At 42.3% G+C, this 24,428-nt stretch overlaps 1 protein-coding gene across 1 annotated transcript in view; it reads left to right on the top strand.

Annotated features, from left to right (window-relative positions):
* Positions 1-2,495: 2,495 nt before the first annotated feature.
* CHIC2 (cysteine rich hydrophobic domain 2) overlaps positions 2,496-24,428 on the top strand; it is a 47,202-nt gene continuing 25,269 nt past the window's right edge. The window contains exon 1 of the mRNA XM_075849610.1: positions 2,496-2,759. Within this exon, the coding sequence (XP_075705725.1) occupies positions 2,638-2,759 (122 nt within the window). The 5' untranslated portion in view covers positions 2,496-2,637. The remainder of the gene's footprint in view (positions 2,760-24,428) is intronic.

The raw sequence follows: 24,428 nt of genomic DNA, 5'->3' as shown, positions 1-24,428 counted from the left end.
TATAGTGCCCCCTGGTAGCTTATAGTGCGCCCTAGTAGCATATAGGACAGAAAAACAATTTTTGACCCTGGGTAGTCAGCAGGTACAATAATTATGGTCAATAAGAGGAATGCCTGCAGGCAAACAGAACCCTTTTTCCTGACCACCCAATAGTAGTAGAAATAATTTTAAAATTTTTATTAAGCTACGTGTAGCAAAAGACAGACCACATACATAAGTTTAAAACTGTCACTGCCAGAAGCCGAAGTAAGAGTGGTTCGCTGAAGGATTCAGCAAAGTATTTAAACAACCGAAAGTAAACACTGAATGACATACAGCAAGTCAGTTATCAGGCAATAAACACCATATGGCTCGGTAGATGAATATATCCGGCTAAGGCAGGAAATTAAAACAAATAGAGCCCCCCCGACATGTTTCGCTAAGTAGTAGCGTCCTCAGGGGTACACGGGGCTAATGGCGGCGCGGCGAGAAAACATAACCTCTTATGGGAATGTAGAATGACGTATGTAGGGGGCGGGTAAAAGAACAGACCGCCAATAGAGCAGTGCAAAACGTAACAGCCATCGGAGGGGAAGACCCAACCAATAGAAGACATCATAACAGAGGACCAATAGCAGACAGCGGGCCGCGCAAGCGTACAGCCGGAACGGCCAACCAAGTCCAGAGACAGCGCGCATGCGCAGTTAGACAAAAAGAGAACTTAGAAAAGTGACAAGAAAGACCGGAGTGTGACAGGTCGGCGCAAGCGCCGTAGATGTCAGTCTGGACTTAGTGCAGGGAACAGTACACATCCCCCGCCATAGTCCAATAGTAGCACAGTCCAGATCAGCGCAGCTGCGCAGTAGGCAGAAGATAGGACTCAGAGCACAGCCAGGTCAAACAGGACATGGCAAATAGATGTAAACGCCATGAATGTCTCTTTAAACTCATTGCCGGGGGCAGTAGCTAGTCTCCACTATGGCATCGTAGTATATGTATGTAAATGCGACTATAAATAATTAAATACACCACACATACAGACCCCCATCAGAACAGGTACAACTATGAAAAAATAATAATAATAATAATACAACAAATAATAAATAATACCGGCTGCCATACTAGAAGATATATATATGGTCAAAATAATAAAATAATAAATAAAGGTAAGGGTAACTATGATATATCAGAGTACAGCCGCTCTATTAGGAGAGGCTATGATAAACATAAATCAGGCGATTATATAGGCTAGAAACCGACCAATCATAAAACGGCACAAACAATATGGACATCCATACCGAACATAAAAAGGGGAATGACAAACAGTCACAGAAAGGCACTATAAGTGAATCCCTCGTTGAGCCCCTGAGGGGTCATGGTGCCAAGACGGTGGATCCAGCGTGCTTCCTCCTCTAAGAGTCTGCGGTCTAAATTGCCAGCCCTGGGTCCCAGTTTTAATTGTTCAATGCCCCAAAATTGGAGCAACAAAGTTACACTTACCTTCTCTTGATCCCGCGTAAAGCGGAGCAGCTGAGGCCTCTTCTGGCATGTGAAATCAGCATCCCGGTGCAGGCGGCGTGATGCGGTGATATCATCGCGCCATCTGTGCTGTGACGCTAATGTCCTTTGACGATCCTGTCGTCTTGTAAGCCGTAGTGCTAAAGCAGCCTGTGGCCTGGAGAATGGCAGGGCAGGTAGCTTATAGCTCCATACTCTGCCATAAATTTCAATAGTTAAAGGTGGCGCTTCCCCGGGGATTTGGGGGGGGGGGGGGGGCTAGGCATGGAGGCCCTGGGGAATTGATCACAAGGGTGTTTAAGCCGCATGTGCTCCGCACAAGCATCAGATGACCGAGCCCCATGTACAGGACAACACTGATGACATCCCATACATTGGATGAGTGGAGTTCAAGAAGAGAACCATGGTACCAATGTATGGGATGTCATCATATCAGGAAACAAACACAAAAGTAGCAATCACGTGACCGGCCAGTGCAAGTGCGAATAGTGGCAGAGTTCTGAAAGCAAGTATATTACGTAGTGCCTTCATTTTGTATATTTAGAACCCGGGGGGGGGATTTAAAAATGTTTACAATTTATGATACACGTTGTAACAATTAAGAGGATATAAAAACCTCTGCTCATGACTTGCAAAATTTTAATTTTTAAGTGTTCAGAGAACTAGAGAAAAAGAAACAGAAAAAAAAGCAATGTGTCATTTTAATTATTTTATATTCTGCTTTAATAAAATAAATATAAATGAAACGTTAACATTTTATGGACCGAAAAATTAGGCAAAAAAAATTTCACCCTGAAATTAAAAAATAAAAAAACCTCAAAAATACTTAAAACCTTAAAAAATTCAAAGTTATTATTTTTAATCACACTGTGTGTACAGACCTGCTCTGAATATATACACCACACTTTTCACTCAGACATCTTCTTGTAAACCTCTACAGAACAATAAAGTTACAAAAAGTGACAATAAAAAAAAAACACTGAAGCTTAATATGTCACATGACCCTCGTGACGTTGAAGGACGTCCTCACGTCTTGACGCAGCGGCAGGGTATGGCGGCCTCAGCTTCCTGGTAACGGGGACGATCTAGAAGATAGCTGCGGCGCTTTCCGCTGTGCGCCCAGCTTTGAGAACGGCGAGAATGGCGGATTTTGATGAGATTTACGAAGAGGAGGAAGAGGATGAGGAACGAGCGCTGGAGGAGCAGCTTCTGAAATACACCCCGGATCCGGTCGTTGTGCGGGGATGTGGGCACGTCACAGTGTAAGGCTGCAAATGGTAGTTGGGGTGAAAGGAGGGGAATTCACGTGTAACTGTAAGGGGAAAAGTAAGTGCACAGCTGGAGGAGCTAAACAGGTAATTCGTGTCTTGGCTAGAATGTGATAGAACCTGTAAGCAAAGGCAAGTGCCGGGCACTGAGGTGCCATCAGAGAGGATATGCCCATGCAGTGTTATGTGGGTTGAGCACTGGACAGAGTCAGGCAGGTGGAGTATACCATGCCCTCCAACATCCAGAATCAAATAGAGCCATGCCACTGCCCCCCCCCCTCTCATTACATAATCGCAAGCTGCAGGGATACCAGCACCATGTCACCCGCAGCACCATGTCACCCGCAGCACCATGTCAAATACATGATCTATAAAATCACATCACTCTGATCTGCAGATTATTACATGACTTTAACCTCTGTCCATACGGTCTAGTAATTGTTCTCCCTTGTAACAGCATAGGTAACTGTATAGCTATGGGTATATATATCTCAATGATGAGGTAAGAAGCTGCATATATATCTAGGAGTCCACCGGTTCTGTATTTGAGCATAGCTATGTTTTTGCAGGATCAGAGGCTGAACCGGATGATAAAGGGGAGCATTGAAGAGGCAGGAAGACAGACGGGAAACAGTAGGGCTGGGATGAGCACATTGTTCTAAGTCCCTTTGCCACCTGGAAACCAGCACACTCAAGATGTGAGAAAAAGTGGTAGATGGGGTATTGCCAAAATTGGACCATACAGACCACATTATTATTTTAGGCACGTAAATTGCTATCCAGATGGTAAGAGTGGTTCCTTGAGGTATGTCCATTTCTGACCTGGAGTATAGATCTGCCTTGAATTGGGTCCTAGGCATGTAGATCACCCATATTGAAAGTGTGGCTTTGTGCCAATGACTGACAGGAGCCAGCTGTGTAGATCAGGATTCTTGTCTGGCAGCCAGATGGTCTAACACCCTGGTACACTATATTTCCAAAAGTATATTGGCACACCTCCTAATTATTGACTTTACTGTCTCAGCAACGCGTAGAAGTGATTAACGCTCAGTCTTAACCCCTTAGTGACCACTAATACGCCTTTTTACGTCGGTCACTAATGGGCTTTAGGCTAGGCTGACGCCTTTTCACGTCAGCCTAGTCTAAGTCCTGCACGGGTCTCCCGTGCAGGCTGGAGCCGGGGCTCTGCTGTCTGATGACAGCTGAGCTCCTGCTCCAACGCCCGCGATCGAAGTTTACTTCGATCGCGGCCGTTTAACCCGTTAAATGCCGCCGTCAATAGCGACCGCGGCATTTAACTTTGTTTACAGAGGGAGTGCGCTCCCTCTGTCACCCATCGGCGGCCCGCGAATGAAATCGCGGGTCTCCGATGGGGTGTCATGGCAGCCGGGGGCTTGATAAAAGCCCCCAGGTCTGCCCTGGACATATTCCTGTTAGGACGCGCCGGAGGCACGTCCTAACAGATTGCCTGTCAGATTTACACTGACAGGCAATAATGCTCTGGTATACGAAGTATAACAGAGCATTATAGCAGCGATCGGAACATCGCACAGTAAAGTCCCCTAGTGGGACTAATAAAATAAGTCATCAAAGTGAAATAAATATTATTAATAAAAAGTACAGTAAAAAAATAAATCCATTTTTTTCCATAAGTGGTTTTATTTAGTAAAAGTGTAAAAAAAAAAAAAAAAAGTACACACATGTGGTATCGCCGCGACCGTAATGACTCCATTAATAAAGTTAATATGTAATTTAAACCGCAAAGTGAACACCGTAAAAAAAAAAACGCAAAGAACCATGGCGAAATTGCTATTTTTTTCCATCGCCCCCCAAAAAAGTCATAATAAAAATGAATCAATAAGTCCCATGCACCCCAAAACAGTACCATTCAAAACTACGTCTCGTCCCGCGAAAAACAAGCCCAAAAAATCACTACATTGATGGAAAAATAAAAAAATTACGGCTCTTGGAAAGCGACGATGCAAAAGCAAATAATTTTAGTTCAAAAGTGTTTTTATTGTTTATTATTTTTAAAGTCGTAAAACATAAAAAAACCTCTACATATGTGGTATCGCCGTAATCGTACCGACCCATAGAATAAAGGTAATGTGTTATTTACGTCGCATAGTGAACGGTGGCAATTTAAAAACGCATAGAACAATGGCGGAATTTCAGGTTTTTTTTATAATCCCCCCCCCAAAAGGGTTAATAAAAGTTAATATAAAAATTATATGTACCCAAAAATGGTCCTCATACAGCTATGTAGACGAAAAAATAAAAACGTTATAGCTCTTTGAATGCGACTATAGAAAAACGAATAAAATAGCTTGGTCATTAGGGCCTAAAATGGGCTGGTCACTAAGGGGTTAAAGTAATCGACCACGTAAACTCAGTGGGCTGACGAGTTCTGTGGGGAGTGAAACTGGCCTGTCCTCTGTTTCATCCGCACAAGAACTGTGTGTCGGGAGCTTTGACATGAGTTTTCTCGGTCCAGCTGCTGCACACAATGGAGCAGGGGAAATGTGTTCTCTAGAGTGGTGAATCACGTTTTACTATCTGGCCGTCCAATGGTGAATCTGGGTTTAGTGGATACCGGGGGAACGCTGCCTACTGTAACATTGGGTGGAGGAGGGATATTGATCTGGGACTACTTTTCAGGTTTGGTCAAGGCCCATTATTTCCAGTGAAGGTTAATGTTTCAGCATACACGACATGTTGGGCAATTTGTATGCTTCTAACTTGTGGTAAAAGTATGAGGAAGCCCCCTTTCTGTGCCCCCGTGCACAAAGCAATGTCCATAAGGCATGGTTTTATGAAATTGGTGTGGAAAAGCTGGAGTTGCCCGCACAGAGCCCTGACCTCAACCCAATCCAACACCCTTGTAATGAATTGGCACGTGGACCTTCTTATCCAACTTCCGTGTCTGGCCTCGCTAATGCTCTTTTGGCTGAATTCCACAAATTCCCACAAACGCGATCCAAAATCTTTACAGAAGAGCGGTGACCATTATAGTCACCAAAAGGGCCCAAGCTCATATAATGTATGTTCAGGTGTCCCCATACATAGGCCGGATAGTGTATGTAGTTTGGTGGCCTTATCTGACAGGCTTTGTAGGTCACCACCTTGGACTTTGTGCCATGTGAGTATTGGCGCTCCTCTGATGCAGGCGTTTGCTTCCCAGTGTCAAGCTGGCAAAGCCTAAATCTCTAATTTTTTTTATTTTTTTTTGTAATTCATCCCTCCTACCCCAGCTACTTTTTGGAATAACTCAGAAAACCCCTTTTAAGAGCTCCTTTGATTTCACAAACTTAAATGTGAAATGCTAAAGCCGGAGTGCTGAAATCGAATGGCTCTCTGGGCACTTTGTGGTCGTGTGGTGGCTTACTGAGTGACTGATGGCTTGTTGGCAATCTTTAGTTGACCAATATGTAAGCGAGTCAGATAAAATGAGAGAGTGCCGGAGCTATTGAGGTCCGACTAAATGCAAGCATATACAGTAGGTATTTCACAGTATGTCATCATTGGCTGCCATTTGCTTCACTGGGATTATAGGGGTTGTCTAGCTATATAGGAGGACTATTTTAAAGATCTTTGCTTGTTGTCAGTTACAAGAAATCTCTGGGTTTTATATATAGATGGGAAAACCCAAAAAACTTTTCAGTTGATAACTTGCTACAATTGTATCTAGTCTAGGCAATCTTCTGCAATTTATACCATCAGGATTCCAGACTGATTAATTTTATGTAGGGCCTGTTCACATCTTCATTAGGGGCGTCTGTCACGGATCCGGCCGAAAACACCGGTAAAACAACCGACTCGACGGAACCCATTAAAGTCAATGGGATCCGTCGGGTGCCGATTTTGTCCATCGTACAATGGAACCGGCGCTTTCCGATATTTTTGTTCTTTTGCTTCTATGAGCAGAACAGCGGAGACACCATCGCAGGTGTAAACCCTGCCCTGCTCTGATACATTGTATCCTATGGCATCAATATATGGGTAGTACAGGGACACTTTTGTAAAGACGTATTTAGTGTTGGTGTAACATAATATAGAGGCCTATCTATGAAGGGAAATATTGTAGACCACGAATATTTATTGTAGATTTGAGGTAACCTATACTTGGCATAATGCAAACTCATTGGGTACGTGCTCCGTTAATTCAAACATGCATCTGTTTCACGCAGGATGGTGGCTATTGGGTGGGAGTTATTTGTATGTGTTTTTTTTTTTAAACTACTTTGACATTTGCTTTGTTTGAACCTTAATTTACATCGCCCCCTGCCTCCCTAACTAGGGTATATAATATGAGTTGGCTATTAGGTCACTATTCGCAGTGTATATAGAACAATGCAGGGAAGACACACATAATGTCATGCCAGCACCACCAACCCACCCTTCAATTTAGCACTGATAGAATTCAGCGCTCATGGGCTAATCTCATGGGCTGCCTGTGAAGCTGGATTGGAGGGGGCATTGTTTGCATGCCATTAAGGGGGTTTTACACTGGGCGATTATCGTGCAGACGAGCGTTCATATAACGCTAGTTACCAATAATTGTCCTGTGTAAAAAGGACCGCGATCGGCAGAAGAGCCAGCAAACGCTCCATCATCTGCTGATCGTATTGTTTTAAAGAAGTAAAATATTATTGTTGTCGGCAGCGCATCTCCCTGATATTGACTGTCGGCCAGTATGGAAGTCCCTTTATTCTATACAGGCTTGTCAACCACATCCGAGCACAACGAGCAAACACTCGTTCATCAGCTGATCGTATCGTTTATGCAGCCTGAAATAGAATTGTCGGCAGCACATCCCTCTGTGTAAATATAGTTATAGTTTGTACGGTTGAAAAAAGACACATGTCCATCAAGTTCAACCAAGGGAAGGGAAAAGGGATGGGAAAAATTTCTACACATAGGAGCTAATATTTTTTCATTCTAGGAAATTATCTAACCCTTTTTTAAAGCCATCTACTGTCCCTGCTGTGACGGCTCCTGCGGTAGACTATCCCATAGATTCACAGTTCTCACTGTAAAGAAGACTTGTCTCCTCTGCAGGTTGAACCTTTTTTTCTCCAGACGGAGGGAGTGCCCCCTTGTTTTTTGAGGGGGTTTTACATGGAACAGGATTTCACCATATTTTTTGTATGTGCCATTAATATATTTATATAAATTAATCATGTCCCCCCTTAGTCATCTTTTTTCAAGGCTAAATATGTTTAATTCTTTCAATCTTTCCTCATAACTTAGATTCTCCATGCCCCTAATTAGCTTTGTTGCTCTTCTTTGTATTTTTTCCAACTCCAGGGCATCCTTTCTATGAACTGGAGCCCAGAACTGAACTGCATATTCTAGATGAGGCCTCACTAATGCTTTGTAAAGTGGTAATATTATATCCCTGTCCCGGGAGTCCATGCCTCTTTTAATACACGACAATATCTTGCTGGCCTTAAAGGGTTTATCCAGGGACATTCTTTTTCTCAGGCCGTGCAGCGCACGAGCACTCAGGAGTTTTACTCATTAGAGGCAAATGGGGCGTGCAGTAAGGCGTAACTAAAGAGGCGGGCATTGAGGAGACTGGACCAATAGGATGCTTCGAACCCGGGTGTACGTCAGAAGTCCCGGGTTTTGAGACATCCTATTAATCCACGGCCCCCTCTATGGCTGCTCCGATCATTCTGTGCTTGTACTTGAATAACAGCACAATTTCCTTTGCATGTATTCTATTCCTCAGTGAAAATTGCAGAATAGCATGCACGCAACGAAAATGGTGCTGCTTATTATATATAGATATAGATAGATGATGGGGATCACATTAGTTATCTGAGGTGCGGTCACGGGATTCTGTGACCACACCTCAGATAAAGCAGGTGGGCGGGAGATACTAAAAGGGAAGGGAGAACTAGTGGGGAGCGCCAATAGACACAGAGGGGGCAGAATAATTAGTAAAGAACAGTCCTGTGTCGTTACGTAGGTCAGTGAGATATCGACACAGGACTGTGTGCATACTAAGGGTATGTTCACACGCTGAGAGGCAGTTACGTGTGAAAAGACAGACTGTTAACAGCTGCCTCGTTTCACACGTAAAAGCTCCTCCTCGTAATTTACGAGGCGTCTGAGACGCTCGTAAACCTTGAGCCGTGCTTCATTGATTTCAATGAAGAACGGCTCAAATTACGTGGCAAAGAAGTGCCCTGCACTTCTTTGCCGAGGCAGTAAATTTACGGGTCGTCGTTTGACAGCTGTCAAACGACGACTCGTAAATAACAGGTCGTCTGCACAGTACGTCGGCAAACCCATTCAAATGAATGGGCAGATGTTTGCCGACGTATTGTAGCCCTATTTTCAGACGTAAAACGAGGCATAATACGCCTCGTATACGTCTGAAATTTGGGCGTGTGAACATACCCTAACTCTCGTGCATGAGCCTGTGTCGAGAGAAAAAAAAAAGACAAATGAAAATCAGAACTTCCGGCCGGGCAGAGGTAGGTAGAATAGGAAGGAAAGTGTTCAGATTTAATACAGACTATGTATTAGCAACTTTATTAAATATTTACATAGAATATTAGGTCAAAAATGGTGTCCCTGGAAAGCCCCTTTAATGCCCTTTTACACTAGCCGACACTCGGCCGGTGCAGCAAGCGCCGATCAACGAGACATCTTTGATCGGCGCTCGTTTGCTCCGGTCGCACGGAGCTATGGATTGGGACGAGCGGTCGTTACTCCGATCACTCGTTCCCATACATTATTATGATGTCCGCAGCACGTCACCCTGTTAACACAGGGAGATGTGCTGCCGATAAAGATAATCTTTTACCTTTTTAAAACTATACAACCAGCAGATGATCGAGTATTTGCGCGTTCATCTGCTGATCTCTGCCCTGTTTACACATGGCAATTAACGGCAACGAGCGTTCTATTAATGCTTGTCTGCCCAATAATCGTCCTGTGTAAAACCCCCTTTAGAAGCAGCTGATTGACATTGCATGCTGTTATTTAGTCTATGTTCTACAAGTACACCCAGAACCTTCTCAACAAGTGACTCCCCCAGTATAGCTCCCCCTAGGACATATGATGCCTTCAGGTTGTTGGTACCCAGGGGCATAACTTTACATTTATCTACATTAAACTCCATTTGCCAACTGGACGCCCAAACATTTAGTGTGTCCAAATCAGCTTGCAGTTTACTAACATTTTCTATAGACTGAACTATATTACATAGCTTGGTGTCATCTGCAAAAATAGAAATAGTGCTATTAATCCCATCCTCTATATCATTAATAAATAAGTTGAATAATAGTGGTCCCAGCACTGAACCCTGGGGTACACCACTTATAACTGGGGACCATTCAGAGTAGGAATCATTGACCACAACTCTCTGGATACGGTCCTTGAGCCAATTCTCAATCCAATAAACTATATTTTCTAAACCTATAGTCCTTAATTTACCCATTAGGCGTCTATGGGGGACAGTGTCAAATGCCTTTGCAAAGTCCGTAAACACTATATCCACAGCGGCCCCTCTGTCTAGGCTTCTGCTCACCTCTTCATAAAAACAAATCAGGTTAGTTTGACAACTTCTGTCCTTAGTAAAACCGTGCTGGCTGTCCCTTGGCACTACACCAGTCACTAGAGAATCACTGAATGTTATTAAGAGGGGAAAATAAATAACTGAACAAAGCTCTGTAAGAACTCTTAGGCTGGATTCACATGACCATGTTACGTCCGTAATGGACGGAACGTATTTCGGCCGCTAATCCCGGACCGAACACAGTGCAGGGAGCCGGGCTCCTAGCATCATAGTTCTGTACGACGCTAGGAGCCCCTGCCTCGCTGCAGGACAACTGTCCCGTACTGAAAACATGATTACAGTACGGGACAGTTGTCCTGCAGCGAGGCAGGGGCTCCTAGCGTCGTACATAACTATGATTCTAGGAGCCCGGCTCCCTGCACTGTGTTCGGTCCGGGATTAGCGGCCGAAATACGTTCCGTCCATTACGGACGTAACATGGTCGTGTGAATCCAGCCTTAAGGAAGATGTGTTGCCGACAATGATAATCTTTTACTTTTTTAAAAGTATACCATAGGCAGATGATGGAGTGTGTGCTCGTTTATCTGCTGATCGTTCCCCTGTTTACACAGGGCGATTATCAGCAACGAGTGCTATATTAACGCTCGTCTGCATGATAAACGTCCAGTGTAAAACCCCCTTTACCCATCTGGTCCCGGGGCCTTGTGCATATTTTATGTAACTTAGCTTGGATCATATCTACATTCAGCCAATTCAGTATATTAATTGACGTATTAACAGCACTGGCCCCGGCTACATCGGCTGCTGTTTCTTCTGTTGTATATACTAAGCTGAAGAACCCATTTAGTAACTCTGCCTTCTCGTGATCCCCTGTGACCAACTCCCCATTACCAATATTTAGGGGTCCTACATGTTCATACTTGAAGAATTTTTGGGATTTGTTTTACTATCCTTGGCCTCCTGCCTTTCATTATGTATTTTTGCAGATTTTTATTAAGCTCTTTATATTTTACAAAGGCTGCAGATGTACCCTCAGATTTGTGTATTTTAAATCCCCTTTTTTTTGTCATGTATTGCCCCTTTCACAGAAGGTGTAAGCTATGTGGGGTTTAACTTTAGTCGTTTATACTTGTTACCTATAGGAATACATTTTGCACTATACTTACCCAAAGAAGATTTGAAAATCTCCCATTTATCATTTGTCCCATTATTTGACATTAGTTCTTCCCAGTCTATATCCTGAATTGCCGCCCTCATCCTGGGGAAATTGGCCTTCTTAAAATGAAGTGTTTTTGCCCTCCCAGCCTGTGTTTGTTTTTTACAGTATAGATAAAATATAACTATATTGTGATCACTGTTAACGAGGTTTTCACGAACATTGACGTTCCCAACAAGCTCTGCATTATTAGAAATGACCTGATCCAACAGAATTTCACCTCCGTTCCCATGTTCTTTGCTCGTCCTAATGCATTTTTCCTTGTGAAACGAGCAAACGAGCGCTGATGAACGAGCTGCCTCCTTGATCGGCGCTCATTTACATGCCCCATGTCGGGACGTGTAAGAGGACCCTAAGGCCTAATTCTCGTGAGCGTATTTCACGTCCGTGACACTAGGGATGCACGGTGCATCGAAACTTCGATACTGTGCATCCCTAAACGGTTCGATACCGCTATTTCCTGTATTTCGATACTGAGCTGCGCAGCCGCACAGCTAAGTATAGTAATACATGAATGTATGGGAGCACGGCTGCGGCTGTGTAATTCAGCCACAGCCCCGCTCCTGAGTCATGATAAGTTCGCGGGGTCAGGATGATGCGATGCGGCCAGCGCTGCACTAATGAGCGGCGGCACTGCAGACAGAACATGGCGGGCGCACTACAAAACACCCCCATGTTCTGTCCTCAGTGCCTGAACTGCCGCTCATTAGTGCAGCGCCGGCCGCACCTCCTTATGCTGACCGCGCGTGCACTTCCTGTCAGGAGCGGGGCAATGGCTGTATTACACAGCCACAGCCCCGCTCTATAACGGCGGAGATCAGAGAAACCTCTCATCTCCGCCGTTATTCCCCTGAATGCTGCGATCACAGCGGACTGCAGCATTCAGGAGAAAATGAGCAGGGGAGAGGGCCATACCATATATGGGCAGACAGCCCAGGGTCTATTGACGGACCCCAGGGCTGTCCTACCATATTTCTTGTTGTTAGGGCATACCCAAGTATGTCCTAACAGCCTGTGTGCTATCCGTCCACAGGCTAATGTACTGGCACATATCTGATATATGTCAGTACATTAAAGTTTAAAAATAAAGTAAAAACAAAGTATTGTTAAAATTAAAAAAAAATACACATTCACCTTTTTTACAATAAACATTAAAATAAGTCTCAATACATAAAATATTCACATTCAGTAATGCCGCGGCCGTAATAACCTGCACAACTATTTTTCTGCATCATTTATGATGTGTACGCTGTAAAAAATAAAATAAACACGGCTTTCATTCACTTATTAATGTGAGGCGCGAGGTGCGATGAATTCAACCTCCATGTTCCTCACATTAATAGTAATTAACCCCATCCTGTACCTCACACATTAACCCATTATGACTGAGAAACATGATGGGATTAATTACTATTAATGTGAGGCGCGTTCAAAATATATCACACGTCGCGCCTCACATCAGAAAACTGAAGAATTTTATTTTATTACTGTTGGCAAAAGTATCGAAATTGGTATCGAAATCGCAATACTAAACGAAGTATCGGTATCTAAGTCCAAATTCTGGTATCGTGACATCCCTACGTGACACGCGCATGAAAATAACGCACGTCACACGGACCTGTGGAAGTGAATGGGGCCATTCAGACATTCAGTCTGTTTCACGCAGCGTGTGTCCGCTACATGAACCTTACTGCATGTCCTATACTTGTGCATTTTTTGCGCATCACGCACCCATTGAAGTCAACAGTTGCTAAAGGAATTACATACTCATGCCATATGCGTGCTTTTCTGTTTACAAACATCCAAACAGAGTGTCATAATGATGGCGGCTGCGCGAAAAGCACGCAGCCGCGCACCATATGATCATGACACACGGAGCTGTTAAGTGCCTTTTGCGCACTCAAAACGCCGCATTTTTTGCGTGCGCAAAACACACACGCTCGTGTAAACCCGCCCTCACATTAATAGTAATTAACCCCATCATATTCCTCAGTCAGTCATAATGGACAACATTGCGTTAATGTGTGATCTACATGATGGGGTTAATTACTAATAATCTGAGGCACATGGAGGTATTAAATTCATAACACCTCGTGCCTCACATTAATAAGTGAAAGGAAGGCGTTTTTATAAAAAAAATTATAGCGTTCACATCATAAATGATGCTATAAATTTTTTATTCGATACCGAACGTGTGTATATTTTATGTATTGACACATTTATTTTAATGTTTATTGTAAAAACTTGTATTTTTAAAAAAAAAAAACAGTAATTGTATTTAACATTACTTAAATTTTTTTAACTCCTTTTTTTTAATTTTTATTATAAACTTTAATGTACTGGCGTATATCTATATTCCAGTACATAAGCCTGTGTACTTATAGTACACAGGCAGTTGTTAGGACATACCTCAGTATGCCCTGACAACACGAAATATGGTCAGACAGCCCTGGGGTCTTTCAATGGACCCTGTACTGTCTGCCCATATATGGTATGTCCCTCGATCCAAGGGCGTTCTCATTTTCCTCTTGAATGCTGCGGGCAGCTTTGATCACAACTTTCAAGGGAATAGTGGTGGAGGTCGGAGGTTTCTCTGATCTCCGCCATTAGAGCGGGGCTGCGGCTGTGTAATACAGCCACTGCCCCGCTCCTGACAATAAGTGTGCGCGTGCGGTCAGCATGAGGTGATGCGGCCGGCGCTGCACTAATGAGCGGCGGCGCGTGCACTGAAGACAGAACATGGGGGTATTTTGTAGTGCGCCCACCATGTTCTGTCTCCAGTGCCAGCGCTTGTTAGTGCAGCCTCGGCCGCATCACATCATGCTGACCGCATCTGCACACCTGTCAGGAGCAGGGCAATGGCTGTATTACACAGCCGCAGCCCCGCTCTAACAGCATTCATGTGTTACAATACTAAGCTCTGCGTACGCACAGCTTAGTATCAAAATACATGAATTGCCGGTATTGTACAGTTCGAGGGTGCACGGCATCGAAATAGTATCGTTATTTCGATGCATCGTACAACCCTACAATCAGGAAGCTTGAAATGTTGATGCCATACGTATTGTAGATGTTTTATTCTCTAGACCCCTTAACCCGTTAGTGATCGCCAATACACCTTTTCACGGCGGCCACTAATGGGCTTTATTGTGGTGCATATGCCTTTTCATGGCGCTGCATCAGTATAAATAAACAGCAGGGAGCCGTTAAATCTCCCTGCTCTTCGCTACCAGAGGTAGCTGAGGTCTAGGGGCATCCCTGCTCTAACGGGTGAGATCGATATCCATATCGATCTCACCCATTTAACCCCTCAGATGCGGCGCTCAATAGCGAGCGCCGCATCTGAGTGGTTTTGGAGAGCGGGAGGGAGCTCTCGATGGATTGCATAATGAAGTCCCCTAGTGGAACTAGTAAAAAAAAAAAAAGTTTCATAAAGTTAATAAAAATAATAATTAAAAACCCACTTTTTCCACTTACAAAATGCTTTATTATTAAAAAAAAATTACACGTATTTGGTATCACTGCACCCGTAACGGCCCCAACTATAAATGTATTACATTATTTAACCCGCATGGTGAACGCGGTAAAAAAATAATGCAAAAATTGCTGTTTTCTGTGAATCCTATCTTAAAAAAATGTGATAGAGTGAAGTCGCATCTACTCAAATGGTACCAATAAAAACTACAAATCGTCCTGCAAAAAAAACAAACATAAGCCCTCATACAACTGCATCAGCGGAAAAATAAAAAAAGTTATGGCTCTTCAAATATGGAGACACAAAAACAAATAATTAAAAAAAAAAGGGTTTTTACTGTGTAAAAGTAGTAAAATATACAAAATCTATATCATTTTGGTATCGTTGCAATCGTAACAACCCGCTGAATAAAGTTATTGTGTTATTTATACCACACGGTAAACTGCATAAATTTAAGACTCAAAAAAGTGTGGTGAAATTGCTGGGTTTTTTTTTCTATTCCCCTGCCCCAAATTTTTTTAAATAAAAGTTAACCAATAAATTCTATGTACCCCCAAATGGTGCTGTTGCAAAAAATAAAAAATACAACTTGTCCCGAAAAAACAAGACCTTATACAGCCATGTCGATGCAAAAATAAAAAAGTTATATCTCTTTGAATGAGACGATGGAAAATGTAAAAAAATAGCTTGGTCATTAAGGCCTAAAATAGGCTGGTCATTAAGGGGTTAAAATGTATGGCTTTTGTAGGCTCAAAGGTGTATTCTGATTTCAGCAAATATTATTATTCTTTGTATAATTAGCAATTCTGTACTGTACATCTGCTGAGCTTAACCCCTTCCCTCTTTAGCCACTTTTGACCTTCCTGACAGAGCCTCATTTTTCAAATCTGACATGTGTCACTTTGTGGTAATAACTCCGGAATGCTTTCACCTATCCAAGTGATTCTGAGATTGTTTTCTCGTGACACATTGCACTTTAAGTTACTGGCAAAATTTGCTCGATATGTTCAGTATTTAATTGTGAAAAACACCAAAATTTAGCGAAAAATTGCAAAAATTAGCATTTTTCTCAATTTAAATGTATCTGCTTGTAAGACAGGCAGTTATAACATACAAAATTGTTGCTAATTAACATCCCCCATATTTCTACTTTAGATTGGCATCGTTTTTTGAACATCCTTTTATTTTTCTAGGACATCACAAGGCTTAGAACTTTAGCAGCAATTTCTCACATTTTCAAGAAAATTTCAAAAGGCTATTTTTACAGGGGCCAGTTCAGTTGTGAAGTGGCTTTGAGGGCCTTATATATTAGAAACCCCCAAAAAGTCACCCCATTTTAAAAACTAAACTTCATCCCTCAAAGTATTCAAAACAGCATTTAGAAAATGTCTTAACCCTTTACACATTTCACATGAATTAAAGCAAAGTAGAGGTGAAATGTACAAATTTCATATTTTTTTGCAGAAATAAATTTTTAATACAATTTTTTTTATAACACAGATGGTTTTACCAGAGAAATGCAACCCAATACTTGTTGCCCAGTTTCTGCAGTTTTAGGAAATATCCCACATGTGGCCCTAGCGTGTTAATGGACTGAAGCACAGGCTACAGAAGCAAAGGAGTACCTAGTGGATTTTCGGGCCTTATTTTTGTTAGAATATATTTTAGGCACCATGTCAGGTTTGAAGGGCTCTTGCGGTGCCAAAACAGTGAAAATCCCCCAAAAGTGACCCCATCTGGGAAACTACACAACTCAAGGAAATTATCAAGGGTATAGTGAGCATTTTGAAAGAAAATGTAGGTTTAGCGTTTTTTTTTTTCTCATTTCCACAAGGACTAAAGGAGAAAAAGCAGCGCAAAATTTGTAAAGCAATTTCTCCCGAGTAAAACAATACCCCACATGTGGTAATAAACGGCTGTTTGGAGACACGGCAGGGCTGGGAAGGGAAAGAGCGCTATTTGGCTTTTGGAGCTCAAATTTAGCAGGAATGGTTTGCTGAGGCCATGTCACATTTACAAAGCCCCTGAGGGGACAAAACAGTGGAAACCCCCCACAAGTGACACCATTTTGGAAACTACACCCATTGAGGAAATTATCTAGGGGTATAGTGAGCGTTTTGACCCCACAGGTTGTTTGCATAAATTATTGGAAGTAGGCCCTGAAAATGACAATCTAAATTTTTTCAAAGAAAATGTAGGTTTAGCTAATTTTTTCTCATTTCCACAAGGACTGAAGGAGAAAAAGCACCGTAAAATTTGCAAAGCAATTTCTCCCGAGTAAAACAATACCCCACATGTGGTAATAACCGGCTGTTTGAACACACGGCGGCGCTTAGAAGGGAAAGAGCACTATTTGGCTTTTGGAGATCACATTTAGCAGGAATGGTTTGCGGAGCCCAGGTCACATTTGCAAAGCCCCTGAAGGGACAAAACAATGAAAACGCCCAAAAAGTGACTCCATTTAGGAAACTACACCTCTTGTGGAATTCATCTAGGGGTGTAGTGAGCGTTTTGACCCCACAGAATTTATTAGAATTGTGCAGTGAAAATAAAAACAATCCTTTTTCTTTAATAAGACGTAGCTTTAGCACAATTTTTTTTATTGTCTCAACAAATAAAGGAAAAAAAGAACCCAACATTTGTAAAGCTATTTTTCCCGAGTACGGTAATACCACATATGTGGTCATAAACGGCTTGTTTGGGCAAACGGCAGGGCTCAGAAGGGAAGGACCGCTATTTGGAGTGCAGATGTTGCTGGATTGGTTTCTGGGCGCCTCTGGGCCCAAAACAGTGGAAAACCCCCAGAAGTGACCCAATTTTGGAAACTACACCCCTCAATGCATTTACCTAGGGGTGTAGTAAGCATTTTAACCCTGCATGTGATTGGCAGAAATTGGTGTGCACTCGATGTTGCAGAGTGAAAATTTTGATTTTTTTTTCCCCGTAGATATGCCAATATATGGTGCCCATCTTGTGCCACCATAACAATACAGCTCTCTAATTATTATGCTGGGTTTCCCGGTTTTAGAAACACCCTACATGGGGCCCTAATCTTTTGCCTGGACATTTGACAAGGCTCAGGAGTGAAAGCGTACCATGTCAAATTGAGGCCTAATTTGGCGATTTACAAAGTATTGCTTCACAACTGCAGAGGCTCAGATGTGAAATAATAAAAAGAAACTCCTGAGAAGTGACCCCCATTATGGAAACTGCACCCCTCAAGGCATTTATTAAGGGGTGTAGTGAGCATTTTCACCCCACAGGTCTTTTCCATAAATGATTGCACTGCGGATAGTGCAAATTAAAAATTTATATTTTTCCCTAGATATGCCATTCAGTGGCAAATATGTCATGCCCAGCTTATGACGCTGGAGACTCACACCCCAAAAGTTGTTAAAAGGGTTCTCCCGGGTATGACGATGCCATATATGTGGAAGGAAACTGCTGTTTGGGCACGCTGTAGGGTTCAGAGCGGAGGGAGCACCATTTGCCTTTTGGAGAGGGAATTTTGCTTGGTAGTAGATTTATTTGAGTATTGCTGATGTTTCCATTTATAATGTGGGGGTACATGTAAGCCGGTCGGAGTATATAAGGGGCATAGTCAGGTGGTATAATAATGGGGTAAAAAAACAATAAAATAATCCATAGATACTTTCTGCACAGGCCGGTGTCGCACTGATATATGGCGTCCTTTATTATCCCCCTTTTGGTCCACACGCCACAACTTTGCAGTTTGGGGAATTTTGCTGGGAAGTGTTGTCCTGGTATAATACGGGCACCGTCGCTACCAGCGGATATGTTTGGGCTCTCGTCTTCCTGGTTCCCTAATTTTAGGTCCTTGATAAATCGCCTCTTGAAACAGAAGAAATGTTCCCCTCGGACCTGCACAACAGCATATTTTTTTATTTCCTGACTTATTGGAGCCTTAACTAATTTTATTTTTCATAGACGTAGCGGTATGAGGGCTGATTTGTTGTGGAACGAGCTGTAGTTATTATTGATACCATTTTGGGGTACATGCGATTTTTTTGATCACCTTTTATCCTATTTTTTGGGAGGCCAGGTAAACAAAAAAACGCAATTCTGGCACAGCTTTTTTAGTTTTTTTTATACAGCGTTCACCATGCGTTATAAATTACGTTAACTTTATTCTGCGGGTCCGTACGATTCCGGCAATACCTCATTTATAGCACTTTTTTATGTTTTACAACTTTTTGCACAATAAAATTACTTTTGTAAAAAGAATGTCTTTTCTGTCGCCATGTTGTGAGAACCATAACTTTTTAATTTTTTTGTCGACGGAGCTGTATGAGGGCTTCTTCTTTGCGAGACAAGCTATAGTTTTTATAGGTACCATTTTTTGATACGTGCGACTTTTTGATCACTTTTTATTCTAATATTTGTAGGGCAAAGTGACCAAAAATAAACTCTGGTAAAGTTTTTTACGTTTTTTTTTTACGCTGTTCACCGCGTGCAATAAATAATATAATATTTTGATACCTCAGGTCGTTACGGTCGCGGTGATGCCAAATACGTATGGTTTATTATTATTTTTCAATAATAAAGGACTTGATAAGAGTAAAAGGGGGATTGTGTTTTATTTTATTACTTGAAACTTTTATTGTTTTCAAACTTTTTTTTTTTGCACTCTTTTTTTTATACTTTTTTTACACTTTTTCTCAAGTCCCACTAGGGGACTTGAAGGTCCAACGGTCAGATTTTTTTTTTTCAAATACATTGCACTACGTAGATCTGTCAGTCATTCACTGACAGCAAGCCGATTAGGCTTCGCCTCCCGGCGGGGCCTAAATCGGCTTCCGTAATGGCAGAGCAGGAGACCATTGTGTCTCCTGTTGCCATAGCATCAGTCGCCAGTCCTGATTGCCTGTCAGGGCTGGCGATCTGCTAGTAACCGCTACGATTCAGCAATCGCTTTCGATTGCTGCATCGAAGGGGTTAATGGCAGGGATCGGAGCTAGCTCCGGTTCCTGCCATTACAGGTGGATGTCAGCTGTAACATACAGCTGCCTTCCACCGCTGATGACGCCGGATCAGCTCCTGAGCCAGCGCCATCTTGCCGGCGGCTACGGAAGCCGATCAGGCTCTGCCGCCGGGCGGATCTTGACCGGCTTCCGTGCTAGGCAGACCGGGAGGCCAGTATTAGGCCTCCGGTTGCCATTGCAGCCACCGGAACCCCGGCAATTTCATTGCTGGGTTTCCGATGAGCTGCAAACACTTTAAGTGCAGTGATCGCGTTTGAGCGCTGCACTTAAGGGGTTAATGGCGGGGATCAAAGCTAATTACAGCCAGATGTCAGCTGTAAGATACAGCTGAGATCCGGCGATGATGGCACCGGCTCAGCTTCTGAGCTGGTGCCAAACATTTGTCGTAAGTATACGACATTTTGCGGGAAGCACTGGCTTTCCATGACGTATACTTACGACAAATGTTGTGAAGGGGTTAAAGTAATGGAGGGTCCTATTAAATAACAGCAAGCCGAGATATCAAAATCGCGAGAAATTGATGGAGAAAGTATATCGGAAAGTTATAACTATTGCTCAAAGATTAACTTTTATTTGCTGGAACTTGAATACCCCTTCACGCAAAAGGAAGTACTGTTATGACCTAAGTGCAGTCACCTACACATATTAGAACGTTATATTATGTCCCGGTGATCGTTCGGCTACAGAATCTCTGCCCGAGCGATCACAGCGGGAGCCGACTGAAACGCTGCTGTTTAACAACCCCTATAATGCCTCAGTAATTAGTGACATCTATCCCACTGTCGGTGCATCGGCACCTCGTGATGCGATTGCCAGAGGTGTGGCCTTACAGATTGCCTGTCCGTCAATGTGGACATACAACTTGAACGCCTGTCAGCCAAGCCCTCGTTCGGCCGACAGCTATGCCTCCCGACGTCTCCATACACATGCATGCTCAGTTTGGTGAGTGTGCTTGACTTCTTCATGACTGATTACTGTTACTGCTACTTTATACATAAAAACATGCATCCATGGAAGGAAGAGTGCAGCTTTTGATCAAACCTAATGCCAGAATGAGAGAGAAATATAATCCCAGTGATTCTGACTACGGAATGCTGTGTTGTCAGGCTCCCAGAGGACGAGCAGGAATTTTAGTTAATAAAGTTGCTCTCACTATAAACATTGCTAATCTATAGAATTTTGTATAAACTACAAAATGTTTTATATTTTCATTTACTAACCACCTGCTGATTTTTTTTTCACTAAGGTGGAATATTACTTTTCATTTGTGCTTTATTATTCTTCTATTGGCAGTGGACGTGTTTAACTAGTTCATTGTAACACTTGATGCTTGCATGGGATGAAGCTCCAGGATGTTATTCCAGTGAAATGGCCATCTGATTTATTATTAGACGTTAAATACTGATTTTTATCCTGCTCCTTTTATCTGTTAACCCTTTCCCTCCGCAGCCCTTTTTTAGATTTTCATTTTCGTTTTTTCCTCCACATTCCAAAAGCAATAACTTTTTTTATTTTTCCGTCAATATAGTCCTATGAGGGCTTGATTTTTGCGGGACGAGTTGCAGTTTTTCGGGCGACCAATTATTGTGCCATACAATGTACTACGAAACGGGAAAAAAAATATTTGTGGTAGAAAATGAAAAAAAACTGCGATTCCTCCATTGTTTTTTGCGCATAGTTTTTACAGAATTCAATGTGCAATTAAAACATGTTAACTTTATTCTGTGGGTCAATACGATTACGGCGATACCAAATATATATAGTTTTTTCTATATTTTAGTAAAAAAGTGTAAAAAATACAATTTATTTTGTGTCGCCAAATTCCGAGAGCCATAACTTTTTTTTTTTTTTTTCCGTCTATTTCATTTTTTGCGGGGTAAGCTGTAGTTTTTAATGATACCATTTTGGGGTACATGCAACGTTTTGATCACTTTTTATTTAATTTTTTATTTAACGCGGCGATACCAATTATGTTTATTTATTTTTGTATTATGTTATAGGGGAAAATGGGAAAGGGTTTTTTTTTTTTGAACATTTAATTTTTTTTTTTTTTTACATAAAAATACACTTTATTTTACTAATTTTTACTTTTTTTTTATTAGTCGTCCTAGGGGACTTCAACCAGCGATCGTTGGGTCGCTTGTACAATATACTGCAATACTAATGTGATTCTGACAGACTTAAAAGGAGCACAAAGATGGCAAACCTTCATCAGGCCCCCAGGCATCCATTTCCCCCCTGCTACTGCATTGCGGGGGTTGCCCCCTCTTTCTAGCTATTTAAATGCAGCGGTCGCTATTGACCGCTGCATTTAACGAGTTAAATTAGCGGGAGCCCGTTCCATACTTCCGCCTACCCGACTTTGGCGTCGCCTACCCGACTTTGGCGTATGGATACGTCAAATGTCGGGAAGGGGTCTAGTATTGTCTTTTCACTATTTCCACTTAGGGATGCATGATGCATCGAAACTTCGATACTGTTTTGATACCGTGCACCCTGAAAAGGTTCAATACCATTATTTCATGTATTTCGATACTAAGCTGTGCGGCCGCACAGCTAAGTATAGCAACACATGAATGTATGAGAGCAGGGCTGCAGATGTGTAATACAGCCATTGCCCCGTTCCCGAGTCATGATGTGACCTAACATGACGGACGCACTGAAAAACATCCCCATGTTCTGTACTCAGTGCCTGTTCTGCCGCTCATTAGTGCGGTGCCGGCCGCATCACCTCATGCTGACCGCGCACGCATTTGTCAGGAACTGGGTAATGGCTGTATTACACAGCCGTAGCCCCGCTCTAACGGCGGATGTGAGAGAAACCTCTCATCTTTGCCGTTATTCCCCTGAATGCTTAGATCAAAGCTGACCGCAGCATTCAAGGGGAAAATGAGAAGGGGGGGGGGATGCCCCAAGGATCGCATCACAGGGAATCCCTGATTGAGGGACATGCCATATATGGGCAGACAGCCCAGGGCCCTTTGAAGGACCCCAGGGCTTTCTTACCATATTTCCTGTTCAGACATACCCAAGTATGTCCTAACTGCCTGTGTACTATCCATACACAGGCTAATGTACAGGCATATAGATATATGCCAGTACATTAAAGTTTAAAAATAAAAAAGTTAAAATATAAAGTAGTGTTATATAAAAAAAACACACGTACACATTTTTTACAATATACATTAAAATAAGTCTCCATAAATAAAATATACACATTTGGTATTGGCGCGGCTGTAATAACCTGCACAATCATTTTTTTTGCGCCATTTATGATGTGTACGTTGTAAAAAAATAAAAACTGCTTTCTTTTACTTATTAATGTGAGGCAGGAGGTGTGATGAATTTTACCTCTATGTGCCTCACATTAATAGTAATTAACCCCATCATGTACCTTACACATTAATCCATTATGACTGAGAAACATTATGGGGTTAATTATTAATGTGAGGCACACTCAAAATTCATCACACCTCATGCCTCACAGAAAATTTAAGAACTTTTTTATTTTTTTTTATTATTAGGGTATGTTCACACGCAGTGTTTTCAGGCGTTATTCGGGTGTTTTACGCCTCGAATTACGCCTGAAAAAACGGCTCCATTACGCCTACAAACATCTGCCCATTGCTAGCAATGGGAATTACGATGTTCTGTTCCCATGAGCCTTTGTTTTACGCGTCGCTGTCAAAATACTGCGCGTAAAATGACGGCTCGTCAAAAGAAGTGCAGGACACTTCTTGGGACGTTTTTGGAGGTGTTTTTCATTGACTCAATTGAAAACCAGCTTGAAAAACGCGAGTTGTTAAGAAAACGTCTGAAAATCAGGAGCTGTTTTTGCCTGAAAACAGCTCCGTATTTTCAGACGTTTTTGCTCACTGCGTGTGAACGTGCCCTTACTGTTGGCAAAGTATAGTTTTGGTATCGAAAATTGCAATACTACACAAAGTATCGGTATCGAAGTCCAAATTCTGGTATCGTGACAACCCTATTTCCATTACTGTGGATGGAGAGTATAAGAATATATTTGATAATTTGGAAATATCCCTCACTTAGCATTCCAAAGCAGCTTTTCTCTCCTGTCCCAGCATTAACAGCTTCTCGCCATACACACTGGACTAGTTCAGGCCAAATAATTCATCAAAATATTTCTGGTCTCTATGTGGAATAGAGTAATGAAAACAAACCTCGGCTTCTCACACAAGCTAATGGTTTCTGCATACTTTTACATTAGCGAATAATGGATAAAATAGAACAGGAACTTGCTAAATTTTGCCTCTGCAATAGAGAGTGCAAGGGATATTGTGCACATTATAGGGCACTAACATTACATTCCCTTTCAGGCTTGGAGCATTAATTTACATGCAAGTCTCTTGAGAACTTTTATTATCATATTTAGATCATTTATTTTCTCATTGTACTGAACAATAAGGGTATGTTC

The sequence above is a fragment of the Rhinoderma darwinii genome, chromosome 1, assembly GCF_050947455.1.
Source record: "Rhinoderma darwinii isolate aRhiDar2 chromosome 1, aRhiDar2.hap1, whole genome shotgun sequence".
NCBI lineage: Eukaryota > Metazoa > Chordata > Amphibia > Anura > Rhinodermatidae > Rhinoderma > Rhinoderma darwinii.
Note: the sequence above shows the minus strand (reverse complement) of the source record. Positions and strands in the feature narration are given on the sequence as shown.